This window comes from Cervus canadensis, chromosome 2, assembly GCF_019320065.1.
Source record: "Cervus canadensis isolate Bull #8, Minnesota chromosome 2, ASM1932006v1, whole genome shotgun sequence".
Classification (NCBI taxonomy): domain Eukaryota; kingdom Metazoa; phylum Chordata; class Mammalia; order Artiodactyla; family Cervidae; genus Cervus; species Cervus canadensis.
This window is the reverse complement of record NC_057387.1, coordinates 75,137,817-75,156,011: the sequence shown is the minus strand read 5'-3', so window position 1 is coordinate 75,156,011 and position 18,195 is coordinate 75,137,817. Positions and strand designations below refer to the sequence as shown.

Sequence of the window (18,195 nt, the reverse complement as noted above, 5' to 3'; positions counted from 1 at the left end):
TGCTGGATCATCAAAAAAGCAAGAGAGTTCCAGAAAAACATCTATTTCTGCTTTATTGACTATGCCAAAGCCTTCGACTGGGTGGATCACAATAAACTGTGGAAAATTCTGAAAGAGATGGGAATACCAGACCACCTGACCTGCCTCTTGAGAAACCTGTGTGCAGGTCAGGAAGCAACAGTTAGAACTGGACATGGAACAACAGACTGGTTCCAAATAGGAAAAGGAGTACGTCAAGGCTGTATATGTCACCCTGCTTATTTAACTTATATGCAGAGTACATCATGAGAAACCATCTGGCTAGGATGAAGCACAAGCTGGAGTCAAGAATTGTCGGGAGAATATCAATAACCTCAGATATGTGATGGACATACCCCTGTATGGCAGAAAGCGAAGAAGAATAAAGAGCTCTTGATGAAGTGGGAAAGGAGGAGAGGAGGAAAAAGTTGCTTAAAGCTCGACATTCGCAAACTAAAGATCATGCTCTGGTCCCATACTTCATGGGAAATAGATGGGGAATGGCTGATTTTATTTTTTGGGCTCCCATAAATCACTGGCAGATGGTGATGCAAGTCTGAAATGAAAAGATTGCTTGACTCCTTGGAAGAAAGGTTATGACCAACCTAGACAGCATATTAGCAGAGACATTGACTTGGCCAACAAGGTCCGTCTTCAGCTAATGGTGATGTGAGCGTTGGACTGGAAGAAAGTTGAGCACAAAAATTGATGCTTTTGGAACTGTGGTGTTGGAGAAGACTCTTGAGAGTCCCTTGGAACTAGAGGAGATCCAACGCAGTCATCCTAAGGGAGATCAGTCCTGGGTGTTACATGGAAGGACTGAATGCTGAGCTGAAATCCAATACTTGGCACCTCATGTGAAGAGTTGACTCATTGGAAGACAAGTGACGCGAGCCGACGTTAGTAGTTCATTCAATATTTTCCGGGGTCCTTCCCCTTTCTCTTGTCCTTCTGGTACTCTATAGATGTGAATGTTGGGTGTGGTTAATGTTGTTCCTGTGGTTCTCTGAGGCTGTCTTCTTTTTTTTTTTTTTTTCATTCTTTTTTCTATATTCTGTTTTGTGGCATTGATTTCCACCATTCTGTCTTCCAGGTCACTTATCTGTTCTTCTGCCTCAGTTATTCAGCTATTTATTCCTTCTAGTGTGTTGTTCATCTCTGTTTGTTCTTTAGTTCTTCTAGGTGTTTGGTAAACATTTCTTACATCTTCTTTCAATTTCTGAGATCCTGGATCATCTTCAATATCATTACTATGAATTCTTTTCCTGGAAGGTTGCTATCTCCACTTCATTTAGTTGTTTTTCTGGAGTTTTATCATGTCCTTTTATCTGGGACATAATCTTCTGCCTTTTCATTTTTATTAACTTTATGTGATGTGATTTTCATTCTGGAGGCTGCAGGATTGTAGTTCTTCTTGATTCTTTTGTCTGCCCTCTGGTGGATGAGGCTAAGAGGCTTGTGTAAGCTTCCTAATGGGATGGACTGGTGGTGGGAAAAACTGGGTCTTGCTCTGGTAGGCAAGGCTATGTTCAGTAAAACTTTAATTCAATTGTCTGCTGATGGGTGGGGCTGTGTTCCCTCTCTGTTAGTTGTTTGGCCTGAGGCAGTCCAGCTCTGGAGTCTACAGGCTCTATGGTAGGGTTAATGGTGACCTTCAAGAGAACCCCTGTCCCTTTGGCAAGCCATGGCCAAACCATGCCTCCCCAAGAGACCCTCCAACACTAGCAGGTAGGTTTGGTTTAGGCTCGTGTGAAGTCACTGCTCCTTTCTCCTGGGTCCTGGTACATGCAAGATTTTGTTTGTGCTTTCTAAGAGTAGAGTCTCTGTTTCCCCCAGTTCTGTGAAAGCCCTGTAGTCAAATCCTGCTTCCCTTCAAAGTCAGATTCCCTGCAGGTTCACAGTCCCTTTGCTGGATTCCCCAGACTGGGAAGTCTGACATGGGGCTCAGAACCTTCACAACAGAGGGAGAATTTCTTTGGTACTACTGTTTTCCAGTTTGTGGGTTGCCCACCCAGTGCTATAAGATTTGATTTTATCATGATTGCACCTCTCCTACCATCTCATTGTGACTTCTCCTTTGTCTTTGGACATCTTTTTTTTGGTGGGTTCCAGAGTCCTGTTAATAGCTACTCAACAGCTAGTTTCAATTTTGGTCTTGACTTTACATAGTTTTGAAATTCTTTTTCTTAGAATGATTCTTAAAATTTCTTTAACTGGGATATTGACTGGCATGGTATGCAAAGTGAAAGAATAATGTGAAATGTCACATAATGTCACATAAGTTGACAATAAGAATTAGAAAGTAATTGTAATTCTACCACTATTCTGCTTTTGGTAAGTTTATGTCAACATTTCCTCATCTGAATCCCAGTTCACATACAGCTAAATCTGGGTTGTGAAATTTGCTGTAATTTTGGGAGAGGTAAAAATCCCTAAAATGCTTATTGTGTTTTGGCAGCCTTTAAAAGTGAATAAGAGAAAGACTTCAAATTGCTAATTCATTTTTTTGCAAATAAGTCACTCTGAATATTGACAGTATCACATATTCTCACATTCCAGTTTTGTATCCCATTATTGTTGGAATAAGTTTGACTTTGTTTTCATAATGCAGTAAATAATGGATAGTTTTAACTACATTTTTCTCCCATGACATTACTAGACATTACTAACAATTCATTCTCAAATAGAGCAGTTGAAATATCTTCAAATATATAAAGTGCATGTGCTAGGGCTTAGCAGGAAAAATGACTATGTTAACCTCTCTTATATAATGGAAGAACACTCAGTTGGGAATCAGAAAGCCTGGGTTTTAGCTTTTCCTCTAATATCAACTACAAAAAAGGACTTTGGACAAGACATTGAAAGTTTCTAAGTCTATGTCCTTGTCTTTAAAATGAGGAGCCAAACAAAGTTATTACAGGGATTCACTCAAATTTTGAAATTCCATGACTTTGCTTTTGTTCAATAATATACTTTTACTGTATTATTGCAGTACATATAAGCTAGGAGTTCAAATCCTTCCCGTTAGGTTTAAACCATTCCCCCAAGGGCTGGAGTGGGGCTTATTTTTTTTCCTATGCACAGGTCATAGTCTGTTCTTATTCAGCCTTTAGATATTTAACCAGAGTATTTGACACATATAAATGATTTTATTATAAAGGTGAAAGTTCTCACACATTAGAGAAAAAATAAATTTCTTGCTTTCTCACTGAAGTCTTCCTGTGAATCATTCCTTAACTGTCACTCTTGCTGGCTAACCCTAATTCTGCTTTGTCAAATTTGTGTGAGATCGGGCTGGCCTGGTAGGAGATGATGCAGGTACAAAGTTTCACAGCATCTGTATACTTAAGCACCACACTAGTCTTTTTACTTCTTTTAAAGTGTAGAAGCTGCATGCCAGTATGTTTCTAAATGAAACTTCAGGTTGCAATGATCTGCTTTGGAATTTGAGACATTTTTTTGGGCTCCCCTACCCATATATCTCACTGGCATGCCCTTGTGAACCAAATACACACATGCTGGCAAGTAAAGATACCCACACACAGACACTACTGTGTGCATCTACCTGTATGTGTGTGTGCACACACACGTGTGCATGATGCTTGACTTTGGACCCTGCACTTATAATGGGGAGCATTCATTTCTCCTGGTTGTTACCTCCATTTCCATTCTAGAGAACTTTGACTTTCGGAAGTGACTTTACATCTAACAGAGAGTGGCTGTTGTGGGCACCTCAGGGACAATGAATTTAAGCAGAAGAATGAAGGTAATTTTTATTGGATTAAAGATTAGTCTTTAAATTCCTTAGGGGAATGAACCAAATCTAATGTTTTTCTGTTATGTTTCCAAAGCTAATGTTTTCCTGACTCTTTTTATATTGTAGTTTGGTATCTTCTGAAGAGGAGAGAGGAAAAAAAGCTTTAGCAAATCAGCTCTTTTATTCAGGAATGGAATTTGGGGGGTCTGTTTTAGCTAGGCTTTTTGACAATCTGATTTAATGTTTTTGCTGATGATTGAGTGGCTTCACAAATGTGAAAATCTGGGTGATGGAGGGTGTTGTTGAGGTGGAAACAGAGTGCAGTTATTTAAATAGTCCTGGGCCAATAAGCGCTTGGTAGGTGGAGTTACTGTTGTATGCATTACAGAGAAAGATAATTCTGAATGAAGACTTTAAACATCACACATGCTGGCTGGGCTCTGGTTCTATGCATTGTGCAAACAAAAATGAGTGACTCAGTGACTAGGTTTTGCTTACTATCCATTAGTGGATGCAGCATGTTTGAAAAGACTTCTTTTTTAAAAAAAAATATGCATGTAAAGGATTTATCAGAAGCCCTCATGAATATTTCATGAGTTGATATATTCAGCTGAATGAATTCAGCGAGTGTCAGTGTGTAGCTTGCAGACAAACCTCATCCACAAGGAGGCTACTGACATAGGAAGCACTTTGGCGCATTTTCAGAGGCAAAGCCAGGCTGATAAAGCTCCTTGTGACAGGCTGACTTGCCATTCTTCGATTATGCTGCTCCTGCTCTAAGCAGCTCCTACTTTGGAGCCACAGCTTCCTAAATTAAACTGGGAACAGTTTGCAGACTTACCAGCCTCCTAACCTGCAGCTGTGTCTCTGCTATGTTTGAGATTTTTGTTTTGGATGGTGAAAGCCAGCACTCCATATAAGACATGACAGCAAAAGATTCTTCAAAAGAACTTACTGCTTCTGAATCTGAGGTTTGCATAAAGACTTTCAAGGAGCAAATGCACTTAGAACTTGAGCTTCCAAGACTACCGGCAAACAGACCTACATCTCCTAAAATTTCTCCACGCAGTTCGCCAAGGAACTCACCCTGCTTTTTCAGAAAGTTGCTGGTGAATAAAAGCATTCGGCAGCGTCGTCGCTTCACTGTGGCTCATACATGGTAAGAAGGGATTTGGTGGTGTTTGGAGTGCTTTTGACTAGCAACAGTGATTTGGAAATGTAGCAAATGGAATATTTTAATTTTGTTCATAATACAGACCTCAAGTGTGAGGTGAGTGGAGAGCCGGTCAGCTGAAGAATACATAGTGCTCTGTGTGTTCATATCACTGTGCCTAGCTGTTTCCAGATAAAAAAAGGCTCTCACTGGAGAGAGTCTTTAAAATTCCTGCTTATTAAAAACACCTAGCTAATTCTAGGGCAACTGGGTATTGAAGGAGTTTTAAAATTCAGTTTTTAATCTCTGTGGAGGTGATTGGTCACTTTGTGTGTGCGTGTTTTTCTGTTAATATTGATGAGTTTTTCTGATAGTATATTTTTGGTACAAGAATAAAAGATTCAATCTTGGATTTGTTTCTTAAGACAGTGTATAAAGTCAAACTTAATTTATGGCATTGCTGTATTGTAGTACGTCAACTAGTGATTTTGATTTATTGCCTCTGTCTTTACACTTGTCAAGGAAAGGGAAAACTAAGTTCCCAATTCTGAAATTATGTGATTACTTAATTTAATTTATGATTCAAATTGCTATTATCTTTGAGATTCTTATTGTAAAAAAGGTGACTTAAAATTTATAGATAATAATAAATAAACTCCCAATTTACTTGGGAATGCCAAGTAAATAAATCCAAGAGCCCTCTATAAAAACTGTACTGAGCCTTTAATATATATAATATTCTATATACAACAGAGTAGTTTCCTTAAACCAGTATAATAACAAAACACAAGGGAAAGCACAAAAGAAATTGAACTTTAATTGCAAAAGCTAGGCTTTTTCAGATTTCTTTGAATATTATACTTTCTTTCAGATTAAGATACCCTTCAAAATTGGGCACCTATAATTTTTATTTAATAGAGACCTTAGCAGTGAAGGGAGCTATTACCTCTTAAGGATAATTCTAACACACTGATTTTGACTGCATCTTAGATTACCAGCCAACATTATAGACTGAGGAGATCCAGTTTTTGAAAATTATTATTTACTTGAATTCTGTTTTTTACTCATTTGAAGTGTTTGTCTGCCTGATCTACTGCACAGTATATTGGCAAATTCAAGTTATCCCTAGAAATATGTAGCTTGCGTTTGATGGACACCACATGTTAAGGCCAGTATTCATGCTTTACCTAGCTAAAAATGATATGGTTATTTTTGTTTTCTGACAATGCAATGTTGTTCACTTAATTGTTTTATTGGTGAAATTTTTTTTGATCACCTTTTGATGAGTTAAATCTTATTAATTAACTATAATCTCATACTTGTAGAGTACATGTGATTAATTTCTCAAAACTGACCAATGGTAGCATTTGTACAAAGAGATTTATATGTAAGGAGGTACTTGCTTTGAAGAACTCCTCTCTCCTGATTTACCCCACCCCTAAAGTGTGTGTATTTTCATATAGTTTGCTAAGTAGTATGACTGAATAGGAGAAAGGGACATAGTTATACTGCTACTTAGTTCTCATAAAAGGAATAAAGGTGAAAAACATACAATTAATTGACTCATGTTTTACTAATTGGTTAATATTAAACCATTATTTTGACTAGACGGACATTTAATTTTAACTAACTGATTCTCAGATATTGGGTGAATCTTCATAAAACCTTGGTAATATTTCTTTATTATAGAGTTCCTGAATATAACAACATGACCTTTCTTTTACTCAGAATAGATTTTTGATGTAGTAGAAAGGTACAGCTATAAATAATGATTTTTTTTTCCAAAAGAACCCAAAGTTTAAAATGACTAAACAGCCAGTTTCACTCTTGCATTATACAAATTTTCTTGCAGCAAATTTCAAAAAGAACAACTAAATGGTATTTGAGATAACTTATGCTACTAAAGTGGTCTTCTTCTAGCTGAGTTAAAACAAGAATTTCCACAAATTGCCAAAAATTAAAAAAAAAAAGCCCACATGACTTTGATATGATGTACCATAAGTTAAAAGAATCCATTAATCATCAAACTTACAAAATAACTTTAGTTTGACAGTGATTCATTTTCACCCATTTTTACCTCCCAGCTTACACACTCTTCTTGTATTTCTTAGTAAAGGTATATCATTGTTTCTTTTAACTTCTGATTAAGTCTCTATTTATGTTTATTTTTTTCTCAGTGCATATTTAATATTTTTCAATTTTTTTTTCATGGAGCATTCAATGAAATTTTCTTTTCATAAAATACATATGTATTTGAATGACTTTTTCACTAACCTTAAAAATTATGTACTCCTTTTTAAACAGCATCATATGTAGTTTAAATGAGGAAATAAGAGCATAAGTACTTTATTTTTGCCTCTTTGTCGTGATGAAATGTAACCATTCTTTTCATGATCAACAATTAGTATTTTCCAAACCATGCATTTAAGTTAGAAATTCCAAGATATGCACTTAGAAGTCTCTAAAAACATGTTATTACTTTACAGTAGACAGTAGACGTCTTTTAAAAAGACTGGATTGTTTTGATTCCAGCATTGAAATTAAAGTAATTTTCATGATGAGCTAAACAATGCAGAGGATGCAGTTTATATCTAAACCCACTGAACAGTTTTTTTTAATCTTCAGTTATTTGTAGATTTCATTTTTTTTTCAGGTGAATGTATAGTTCTCTGATTTTGACAACCCAAGTTATGAAGTGTGGGTTAATGGCAGAAGATTTAAGAAACACTTGTGAAATACTGACTCTGTGATTCTTTTTAAAATATCTAATAAAGATAAATATTCAGTGTTTTATCACTACTCAGAGTATTGATGCAGTCCTAAATCTGGAAGGAATTTGGGTGGTTTATCTAGTTGCTTTCTTTAACTCTTGGGCAGGCCCACAGTTACTCCATCTTTGACATATGGGAATCTAGCCTATTTTTAAGACTGGAAAAAAAGTTCTAGAACCTCACTTAGTACACAGTGTTACTACTTAATAGTCCTGGTATTGAAAATTACATTGGTCTTCAATGGATATTAAGAAAAACTTATAAGTATTTGCATGAAAATGAAGATAATTATTAACCAGTCCCAGGATTTTTTTTTTTCTCTCAACATATATAATTGAGCTGTGCTGCGAGCAAGAAAAGAAAAAACTGCTGATTCGATCCATGTGGATTCCAACATCTCCTATATTTTTGGTTCTTTACTAGGATGTTCACACATATTATCTCATTTAAGTTTTATTAGGAGAATAAGAATACTCTAATATTACATGCTGCATTTATAAAACTGTTCTGAATTGCTTTCGTTTCTTCCAAGTATTTCTATTCCCTTTGTTATTATTTGACTGTATGCCATTATCCCAAATTTCTAAATTCTCCTTTCAATTCTGAAACCCAAAAGTGGACACTCAAATCCATGTTAGTTGATATGAGACAATATAGATTTTTAAAAAATGTGTCCTACACTGCAAAGCATCAATGGAATATAAAGCATTGGTGAACAGGGAGAAGGGAAAATTTATACCTAACCCCTAATCAGGGATGAAAACTCCTGAGACATAACGTTATCCTCCTTGTCTTATGTGGTCTGCTTGTTCATTTTTTTTTTTTTCAAATTTGAACTTTTTATTTTGTATCAGGATATAACAATTAGCAATGTTGTGTGGCCTGCTTGTTCTAGACTTACACTTGCCACCTGTAGCTTTGTCAACCTTCTCTCCTTTGCTCATGTTCCAACCTCAGTTATCAGTTCTCCGACATCATCAGCAGCGTGATGCTCTCTGATGGAAGCTACTGGTGATGGTTCTGAATACATTTCAGGCCTACCACACTGCTCTTGAAGAGCAAGTGTATTGGTGAATACCACCACTCTCTGTCTGTTCATGCTTGCATATGGGATATGCTTCACAGAGGACAGTATACTTTCAGAGTTAGTATTAGAAAAGAAGACCTGTTTTTTGTTTTTTTTCCCCAGTTCCCCATTTAGTTCTACCTAGACCTTGGAAATATTTCCTCATTTTTATTAAAGGTTCATGAAATGTGAACTTTTGTGCCGAATATTTGACTGTGAAAGTATGAAATGACATAGTTCATACTCTAAAGGAACTTACTTATATTTGATAAGACAAAGCTAGAATAACTGGAGAAGAGTAAAAAGAAAATGTTTAATAATATATGTTTAACCTTTCTCTAAAGCTTTGCACACATTTACTGCCTTATACAATTTAGTCCTAGTTTGTGAGCTAAATCTAAATCTGTGCCTTGTGTTCTTTCTTATATTTCCTGAATTATTTCCTAGCAGTATGGAAAATTTTTGAAAAATATCTCTGTCTTTAAGTACTTACTGACTGAACATTTGATTGAACAGAACATTTGTTGAAAGCCTACCATACTCTGGGTGCTACTCTGGGAGAAAGAGTCCTTACCTTCAAAGAACGCTCATGCCCCATGGAAGACAAACGTAGGCATTAAGAATTAATCAATGGTATGTGTGTAATGCTAATGAAGAATGACACTTAACTTCTAAGAGCACAAGAAGAGACAAATACTGCCAGAGAGTGAGTCAATGTGTTAGGGAAGGTTTGGAGGGGAGATGACATTTGTGTGGGGTCTTGAAGAATGATTAGTTTTTCAGGAGAAAAGTGGGCAGGAAGGGCAACTTTTTTTTGGCCAAAGTGACAATAATAAAATTCTGTCAACCAATAACAGTAATAATAACCCACAGTTATTTTGTACTTAAAATGCATCTGACATTATTTTAAATTATTAGCTTATTTTTGTGCCATGATGTATGGCAAAAACCATCACAATATTACAAAGTAATTATCTACCAATTAAATAAATAAGTAAACAAAACAAGCAAAAATGTCCAGGTTATGTACTGATATTTCCATTTTATTGGAAAGGGGATGAAGCATAGGGAGCACAGGTAATTTGCCCAAGAGTACACAGCAAGTAAGGGGCTGAGTTGGGATTTGACTCAGAGGATGGTGGAAAGTGAGTAAAGTTCATTGGAGTTTTATAGCCTTAGGTGCAAGGTAGGAGAGATAGGAAGTCAGACTCTGCCTGGAGATTGGGGTCACACTCTAGGGCTTCCAGTATCGTGAACAAGACTTGGGGATTTATCCCATCATCAGCGGGGAGCCACTGCAAGGCTATGAGAAGGGGGTTACCTTAAATAGCTTTTACTTTGGAAAGGGCTTTGCAGGCATTGTGGAGAATGGATTGGAAGGTGAGAGGATTTAGAAGCATGGGGAAAAGGGAGAATGTTCATTTGAGAGATAATGACTTCTAATTATTGAGTATGTTCCATAGCATCAAAACTATGCTTATAACATTCTTTATGACTTAACAAATTATGGTTTATGGAAACTGGGAGGAAAAGCATGTAAATTCTGTATGCCTTGCATTTATCACCTCCAGCATGGTGCTATGCATAGTTCTAGTTAATGCACTAAATCCAAATGCATCAAAGAATCTTAGCAAAGGTGCTAGGGAGGATGAAAACCGATTAGCTCAGTCCTAATTTATTAGAGGTGCTTTGTGTTGTGTTTGTGTATAATCCTGATGAGTTTTTTATAGAAATTATCTATGTCCGCAATCTGATCTCAATGACAATGGAAATCTATGCCTCATAGCCCTATTCTATTGCTTTAATCAGGGCAACTGTTTTCTCAGTAATGCAAGTCTGTAAATGGTGTTTTTCTGGCCTTTTAGTGTGTGCAAGTCTTCAATATATTGGATTTTTAAAATACTTACTGGAAAAAGGGCTTTGAAAGTAGTGATGACAAACCCCCTGCCGGGATACACACTGGAAGGTGACCCAGCAGGCATACCAACTGCCCAACTGCTAAAGTTTAAGTCTTTTGTGAAATTCCCTTTGCTTTCTTTTCCCATTCTTCCTTCTTTCGTTGACTCCCAGTTTTGAATCCTTGGATGTTTATTGTGCCTCCTTCTCTAGCATCACTGTCAAGACACCTGCAACATTATACTTGAGGTATTTAAATGATTCCCAGAAAAGTATCTAAAATGCTTGCCCTGGTTTACAAGGCCCTACATTTTCTGGCTCCAGAATACCTGTGACCTCATCTCCTATTCCCCAGCCATGTTAGGCTCTTTTCTGGTCTTCAACAAACCTTGTATATTTCTACTTCCGGGCCTTTGCTTGATGTTGCTTCTGCCTAGAAGTCTAGTTCTCTAGATGTTGACGTGGTTCACTATCTCACATCCATTCCTGGCTTCTACTCAAACCTCACTTGGTAGAGAGGCTTCTGCTGACCCCTTCATCTAAAAAAGCACTGTTTGCTTTCTTGTCCCTTGTTTTGCTTTCTTTATCTTCTTGGGTGTTATTACCTGGAAATATATTGCTAGAAAAGACACACTTGTCTGTATGTTGTTTTTCTCTTCTATTGTCTACCAATCTAGCAAAATTGCATGAGAGCAGGGATTCTGTCTTGTTTACTATATCCCGGGCACCTGAAGAAAGGCTGGCACTTGGTATATATTTGACGAAAAGTAAAAGAAAAAATGAATATAGTCCTTGTGTCCTATTTTTTGTTGTTGTTGTTCTTCTAGCACTTTCCCTTTAGCTTGTTATGAAGGAGGAGAAAAGGAAACTTAGCTGACACTCTATAAGCACCCTCACTTCATCCGTCTCTTAGTAGTTGTATTCCCTTTTTGCTGGTAGGGCTACTCTAACTTGCTTTCTGTTTTGTGTTCTGTGATATCGTAGGTACAAGTTTAATCACGGTATCTCACTAGAGGCTAAGTGTTTTACATGGTAGCCTATTTAATTAAGCCGCTGTGTACAAATCACACTCCCTAACCTGTAGTGCTGTAAAGTAAATATTTGTCTGTAGCACTGTACAATTATTATTTGGTTATTCCTCATGCATCAAACAGCACACCAGATAGGTGGTGTTTCAGCTTAGGAAAGCTCTACATATCTCTTATTAACTATCTGAGTGGAAGCATCATAGAGACAAACCTATTTGTTATTTGTCCTTTAAAATATCAGCATATTATTTATTAGAATGCTTAATTATTGATCATTTCCTACTAATGCAGCATCTAAAAAATATTAAGCTTTCTGAGCTTTCGATAGAATTTTCCTGGGGAACTTGTAAGGAAGAGTCCATTGCTTGCAAAGTAAGGAAATTGTGAATTTATAACCATTGTATTCTAGAAAAGACATCCTTAGGAGCAAAAATCCTCACTTGGTTTTGTTTCATGTTTTTCTGAACTGAGAGGTTGGGACCTCTGTCACTCCTAGTAATTTGTTTGACAGAGATATGTTTGACTCCCACTGTGTACTTTAAGTTAAAAAAAATAGAAGTAATTTGTTGACCTTCTCAAATTGCTTGAAGTTCTTCTTGCTAGAACTTAGACGTTTTGTCTTTGAGGGAGAATACGAATGACTGCTTCTCTCGACCTTTTGTGGAAAAGAACACTTGTCACTATGCATGCTCTCCTGACAGACAGCTTATCCCCTCCTTCACCCTATACCCTCACAATGTCAACCTCAGCAAATAACGCAGATTGTAAATAAAGGGGAAGGGGTAATGTGGCTTTCAGAAAAACTGCTTTCAAACTATATTTTGTGAAGCATTAGTGTTCTAGGACCCATTTTGGGGAATTCCTTGAAAAATAAGATAGTGATGATCTTTTTGCTGGTCCTGGGTCCAAGCAAAGAAACATGGATGAATCTGGGGAAATTTCAGGAAATTTGGGGGAGTACAGATTCCATAATCTCCAAGTGTCTGAAAAACCACCAATGTAAGAGATAAAGGAGTAGATAAAAAATGTCTGGGTAGCTATGCTTGACAGAGTCATAGAAATTTTCAGACATTAAAATTATATGCATCTAAGATGTCCAGGAATGGCAGCAGAATAAATGAGGAGGGTGGACATAATTTGGGTCAAGGAGAGGTTACTGGTAGTGAGGATTTAAACTTTCAAAACCTTGAAAGAATAGTAGTAGTATAATGAAACCTTCTACTTCGATTTACTGATTGTTAATGGTTTTCCATATTTACTCTGTCTCTGTACCTCTCTCCATATTTAAATGCCTATATGTACTTTCTTTTTTTTTTTTAATTTTTTATTAGTTGGAGGCTAATTACTTCACACTATATGTACTTTCTTTAGTTTCAAAGGAGTGCACTTGATGGAAAGCATTAGTTTTGGGTAAAAAAAAGCACCTCATTTTAAAGTACAATTATTTCCATTTCATCAGCATGTTCTCATATCATAATTTGAGTTTAATTCTTAATAATTGACCAATATCCTGACAAGTTATAAAAAGTTTATGGCCCATTTTTAAAAGTAAACTATTGAAGCAGTGATGTGGAGGGTGGTTGTTGTCCAGGTGCTCAGTCATGTCTGACTCTTTGCAACCCCATGGACTGCAGCATGCCAGGCCTCTATACCATTCACTGTCTCCTGGAATGTGCTCAGATTTATGTCCATTGAGTTGGTGATGCTATTTAGCCATCTCGTCCTCTCCTGCCCCCTTCTCCTTTTGTCTTCAATCTTCCCCAGCATCAGGACTTTTTCAGTGAGTTGGCTCTTTGCATCAGGTGGCCAAAGTATTGGAGCTTCAGCTTCAGTCCTTCCAATAAATATTTAGGATTGCTTTCCTTTAAGATTGACTAGTTTGATCTTCTTGCAGTCCAAAGGACTCTTAAGAGTCTTTTCCAGCACAATTTGAAAGCATCAATTTGTTGGCACCCAGACTTCTTTATTGTCCAACTGTCACATCCATACATGACTACTGAAAAACCATAGCTTTGATTATGTGGACCTTTGTTGGCAAAGCCAACTGCCTCTGCTTTTTATTATGCTGTCTAGATTTGTCTTAGCGTTTATTCCAAGGAGCAAGCATCTTATTATTGCGTGGCTGCAGTCACAGTCTGCAGTGATTTTGGAGACCAAGAAAAGGAAATCTGTCACTGCTTCCACTTTTCCCCATCTATTTGCCGTGAAATAATGGGACCAGATGCCGTGATCTTAGTTTTTTGAATGTTGAATTTTAAGCCAGCTTTTTTTCACTCTCCTCTTTCACCCTCATCAAGAGGCTCTCTAGTTCCTCGTCACTTTCTGCCATTAGAGTGGTATCATCTGCATATCTGAGATTGTTGATATTTCTCCTTGCAGTCTTGATTCTAGCTTGTGATTCATCCAGCCCGGCATTTCGTGTGATGTACTCTGAATATAAGTTAAATAAGCAGGCTGACAGTATATAGTCTTGACATACTCCTTTCCCAATTTGGAACCAATCCATTGTTCCATGTCCTTGATTCGTGGACCTAGCATTCCAGGTTCCTATGCAATATTGTTCTTTACATCATTACTTTACTTTCACCACCAGATACATCCAAAACTGAGGGTCATTTCTGCTTTGGCACAACTGCTTTATTCTTTCTAGAGCTATTAGTAATTGCCATCAGCTCTTCACCAGTAGCATACTGGACACTTAGCGACCTGGGGGGGCTCATTCTGGTATCATATATTTTTGCCTTTGCATACTGTTCATGGGCTCTTTACGGCAAGAATACTGGAGTGGTTTGCCATTCACTCCTTCAGTGGATGTTTTTTTTTTTCAGAACTCTCTCGTATGACTTGTTTGTCTTGGGTGGACCTGCATGGCATGGCTAATAGTCTCATTGAGTTATACAAGCCCCTTTGCAATGACAAGGCGGGATACATGAAGGGGCGTGGAAGATTAGAGATATCTATAATATTAATAGTTTATAAGTAATCTTGGTGACAAATTGTTGGTTTTAGGTACTTGAAACTACTTCTAAGAGGATGGGTGTCTGTAGCATTTATTTTTTTCTTCCCTCCAAAAGAGATGCTACTTCTTTCTATAAAACTGTCAGATATAACATTAATATGGAAAACTATATTTCTTAATATAGTACAGATGAACTTCTGTTATTATATACTTTTGATGTTATCTTCAATTTTATTTTTACTGTTGATTTTTTTTTATGTTATATTATTTGGAGTCAAGTAAGTTAGGTTTGGTTTTAATATTTTGTCTTGAATTGCTATTGAAATTTTAGACCAGTTAATTCTCTGTCTTGGACCTCAGTTCCTTCATTTGTGAAGTGGAGAAAATAGCCTCATATTTAAATATTTTCAAATGTTAATTTAATTTAAGCATGTATTTGTTAACTCTCCTGCTATCTATCTATGCATCCCACTATCTATCTACTCCTAAGATAATATATGAGAGTACTTAGTGAAATACTTCATGCATTATAAGTCACATAATAGATACTACTGTTTAATTATCTTACTAAATCTCTAAACATACACAAACATTCACATTATTGTCATTCTTGGTTGGTGAAGCAGAAATTATTTTTCATTATCTGAAAAGCATAGCTGGGTATTAAATATGCTAGTTTGGAAGAGTCAAAGTGCACTTGCATTTGTAAAAAATAATTTTATAATATTCACAGTGTGACCATTACTGAGGAAACAAAATATCATTCATTTATTTTCATGTGATAATCACATTCTAATGAACCAAGCTAAATTGTATTGAAACGCATATCAGAAGATCCAGTGTGAATAGCTTATATCCCTAATAAGAAACTTTATAGCCTTGTTTGGCTGCTATCAGCAACATATTTTTAAAAGCCATGTGCAAAAGAGATAGGAACAGAAGCACTTTGATGTAATTCCATCCACTTGCACCAATAAGCTTGAGAGCAAAAAGAAAAAAATAAGCATGAGAAGTTGCCTTGTCTATTTCAGGATCTTACATATAAAAAGCCAATATAGGATTCAGTGAACAAATGCCTTGGAAAAATTCCAGTGTCATCAAAAACTCATTTTTCTCAAAATCTCTCCTTGCTACTCTTCATATTTATGCACAAATTAATAAGTACAGACTGTTTGTCACAGCACCGAGAATCTGAGAGTACTTCTGTGGCTTATTTGGGCCACAGTTACCTCAGCAGTTGGTTTATACAGGAAGCCTCTTTTTCACCATCAGAGCTATTTAGGCCTCCTAAAGGGAGGTTAGGCAGGTAGGACAAAGAAACTCAGGGATCCAAGTCTGTCTTGCTGATGATGTCTTAACTGCCCAAGACTTCCTCCTGAGATGTTACCACTGAAATTCACACGTGGATTTTAACTTGCTGGGGATAATCATGGCCTTTGTCCTTACCTATCATCCTGCTCAGCCAGGACTGAGCTCACCCAGAAAATATGGTTGTGTCTCTAACATGCTGATATTTACCAAAACAGCATGAATCTTTAGGAGGCTGGGTGGTGCAAAGAGCACAGCGTTTGAATCCCAACTCCACCTTTGACTAGATGCTAGGTTTTAAGCAAACCATTTAACCTTAGTTCCTCTTTCTGCTTCTGCAAAATTAGAAAAAGACTACTTGTGTCTCATTAGGTCACTGTGAAGACTGAAAGAAGTATGTGTGCACAGTGCTTAGCACAGTCCTTGGCCAATGAGAGGTAATCAGCAGACTTCATCCACTACTGTATTCAGAGCTTATGATTTCAAATAAAAATTATAATATATGTATAGTGATATAAACTAAATATTTGTATAGCATGGTTTAATTAAATAAGTTTTTATTGAGCAATGCTGTACATATTAAATACATTCTTTTTAGACCACTTAGATATTACTTAGTTTCACAGGATAGTCTGTTATCTTAAAGCCCACATTAAATGTTCTTACAACAGTAAAATAAAATTTAAAAAGAAAAATAAATCACTATGCATTATGGGGTTTACTCACTCTCATTTTTCACAGAGATGACTGCAAATGACTTTGGCCATAAAATGCTCTTTATTCTTTAAAATTCCTGTTATCTTCCTGAATTTGGTGCTTGTCTCCATTAATGAAACTAGATGCTAATGAAACACTTTTTCTCTAAGTGAATTTAAATCAATTACTGTTAAAAATATAGTGTTTTCAAAGTGCCAGAATGTGCCTGCAGTTGTTTTCCCTAGTCAGTAGAATCTAACCTCCTAGTGATTTGTTTACATAAGAAAGTTTATTCACAAGAGGCGATGAGAAAAGAGCTTAAGACCTAGAGTCCTAGACTCTAGACATGCATCCTGGCGCCACCACTTCCAAACTGTTTTGCTTTGTCTTGTTTTGTTTTTTGAGTGGCAAAGGGATAGTCATTTAACCTTTTAGACCTGCAACTTACTCATCAGTATAGATAAAGCAATTATTTCCCTATTCATATATGATATTTATAAAATTAATTAGAACAATTGAAAAACACAAAGAATTGGAACTTACTTTCTGGAAGAAGAGGAAATATGTTTATAGAGCCGAAAGTAATGATAAACTATTGCTAATGAGTACAAAATGCTGCAGGTGTATTTGGGTTGTATGTAAAGAACATGGTGTTAATAAACATGATTAAATACCATGAGCATTGCCTTATAAACATTTTATTTTACAGAAAGAGGAGGAGTTTCTGGTGTATGGGACCATTTAAGGAGAGACAGTGTGGAGATGAGGGCTAGACAAAGTGGTACCTCTGGGTCTTACTACCCTCATTGGTCTTTCCATAACTTTCATGCTTCCTGCAGAAAGATAACAGAAAGCTCAGAAACTAATATTCAGTCCAGGGAAAGTTGTATTTAACCTTTATCCAGATGACTTCACAGCATTTAAGTCAAATTGCTCTGTTTATCTTGGTTGTTTCCAGGAATATTTAGGAATGAAAGCAGAAATAAAGGTTATGGCTTCTCTTTTGACAAAGACTTCGTTTTCACATTATCACTGATCAGATTGATTCTGTCTCTGAGCAACTGAAAGACAGTAAAAGATTATATCTTTAAGACAAGGGGTTCTCTGTTGAAGTGAATTTGTACATCACTGAAAAATGACTGTCCACATAAACTCAAAGTTTTGTGACAGTGCAAAATAAAATAAAACACTTTCAGGCTTCCAAAGAATTATGCCAAGTTTCTGATTCTGTCTAAATTAATAAAAATAAGATTTTTAGGAACCTATCTGGCAATTGTAGATTAAATTAAGCAGCTGCTTCATCTGAATAAAGCTTTGCAGAGTCTAATATTATGAAAGAACTATCTTTTATAAACACAGTACTTGCTTGGGATTCAATGGATTTGGGTTTTAATGCCAGCAACATCCCAAATGCCCAGTAAGCCAATATGCATACATTTGCCACTGGTACCTTTTTTGTCAAGAGGGATTAATAATTACTTGGGCCTACCATCCTTACTTTATGCATTATGGTATTAATATTGAATGCCAGTGGTTATAGAGT

General features: G+C 36.4%; 1 protein-coding gene across 3 annotated transcripts in view; it reads left to right on the top strand.

Moving 5' to 3' along the window:
• PDE4B (phosphodiesterase 4B) overlaps positions 1-18,195 on the top strand; it is a 646,239-nt gene that overhangs the window by 208,951 nt on the left and 419,093 nt on the right. Inside the window, exon 1 of one of the 3 annotated variants that reach the window (XM_043461053.1) lies at positions 4,527-4,934. The exons of the other annotated variants lie outside the window; for them this stretch is intronic. Coding sequence (XP_043316988.1) covers positions 4,699-4,934 — 236 coding nt within the window. The 5' untranslated portion in view covers positions 4,527-4,698. Of the gene's footprint in view, positions 1-4,526; positions 4,935-18,195 lie in introns of those variants that run through there. 3 annotated transcript variants of the gene reach the window in all.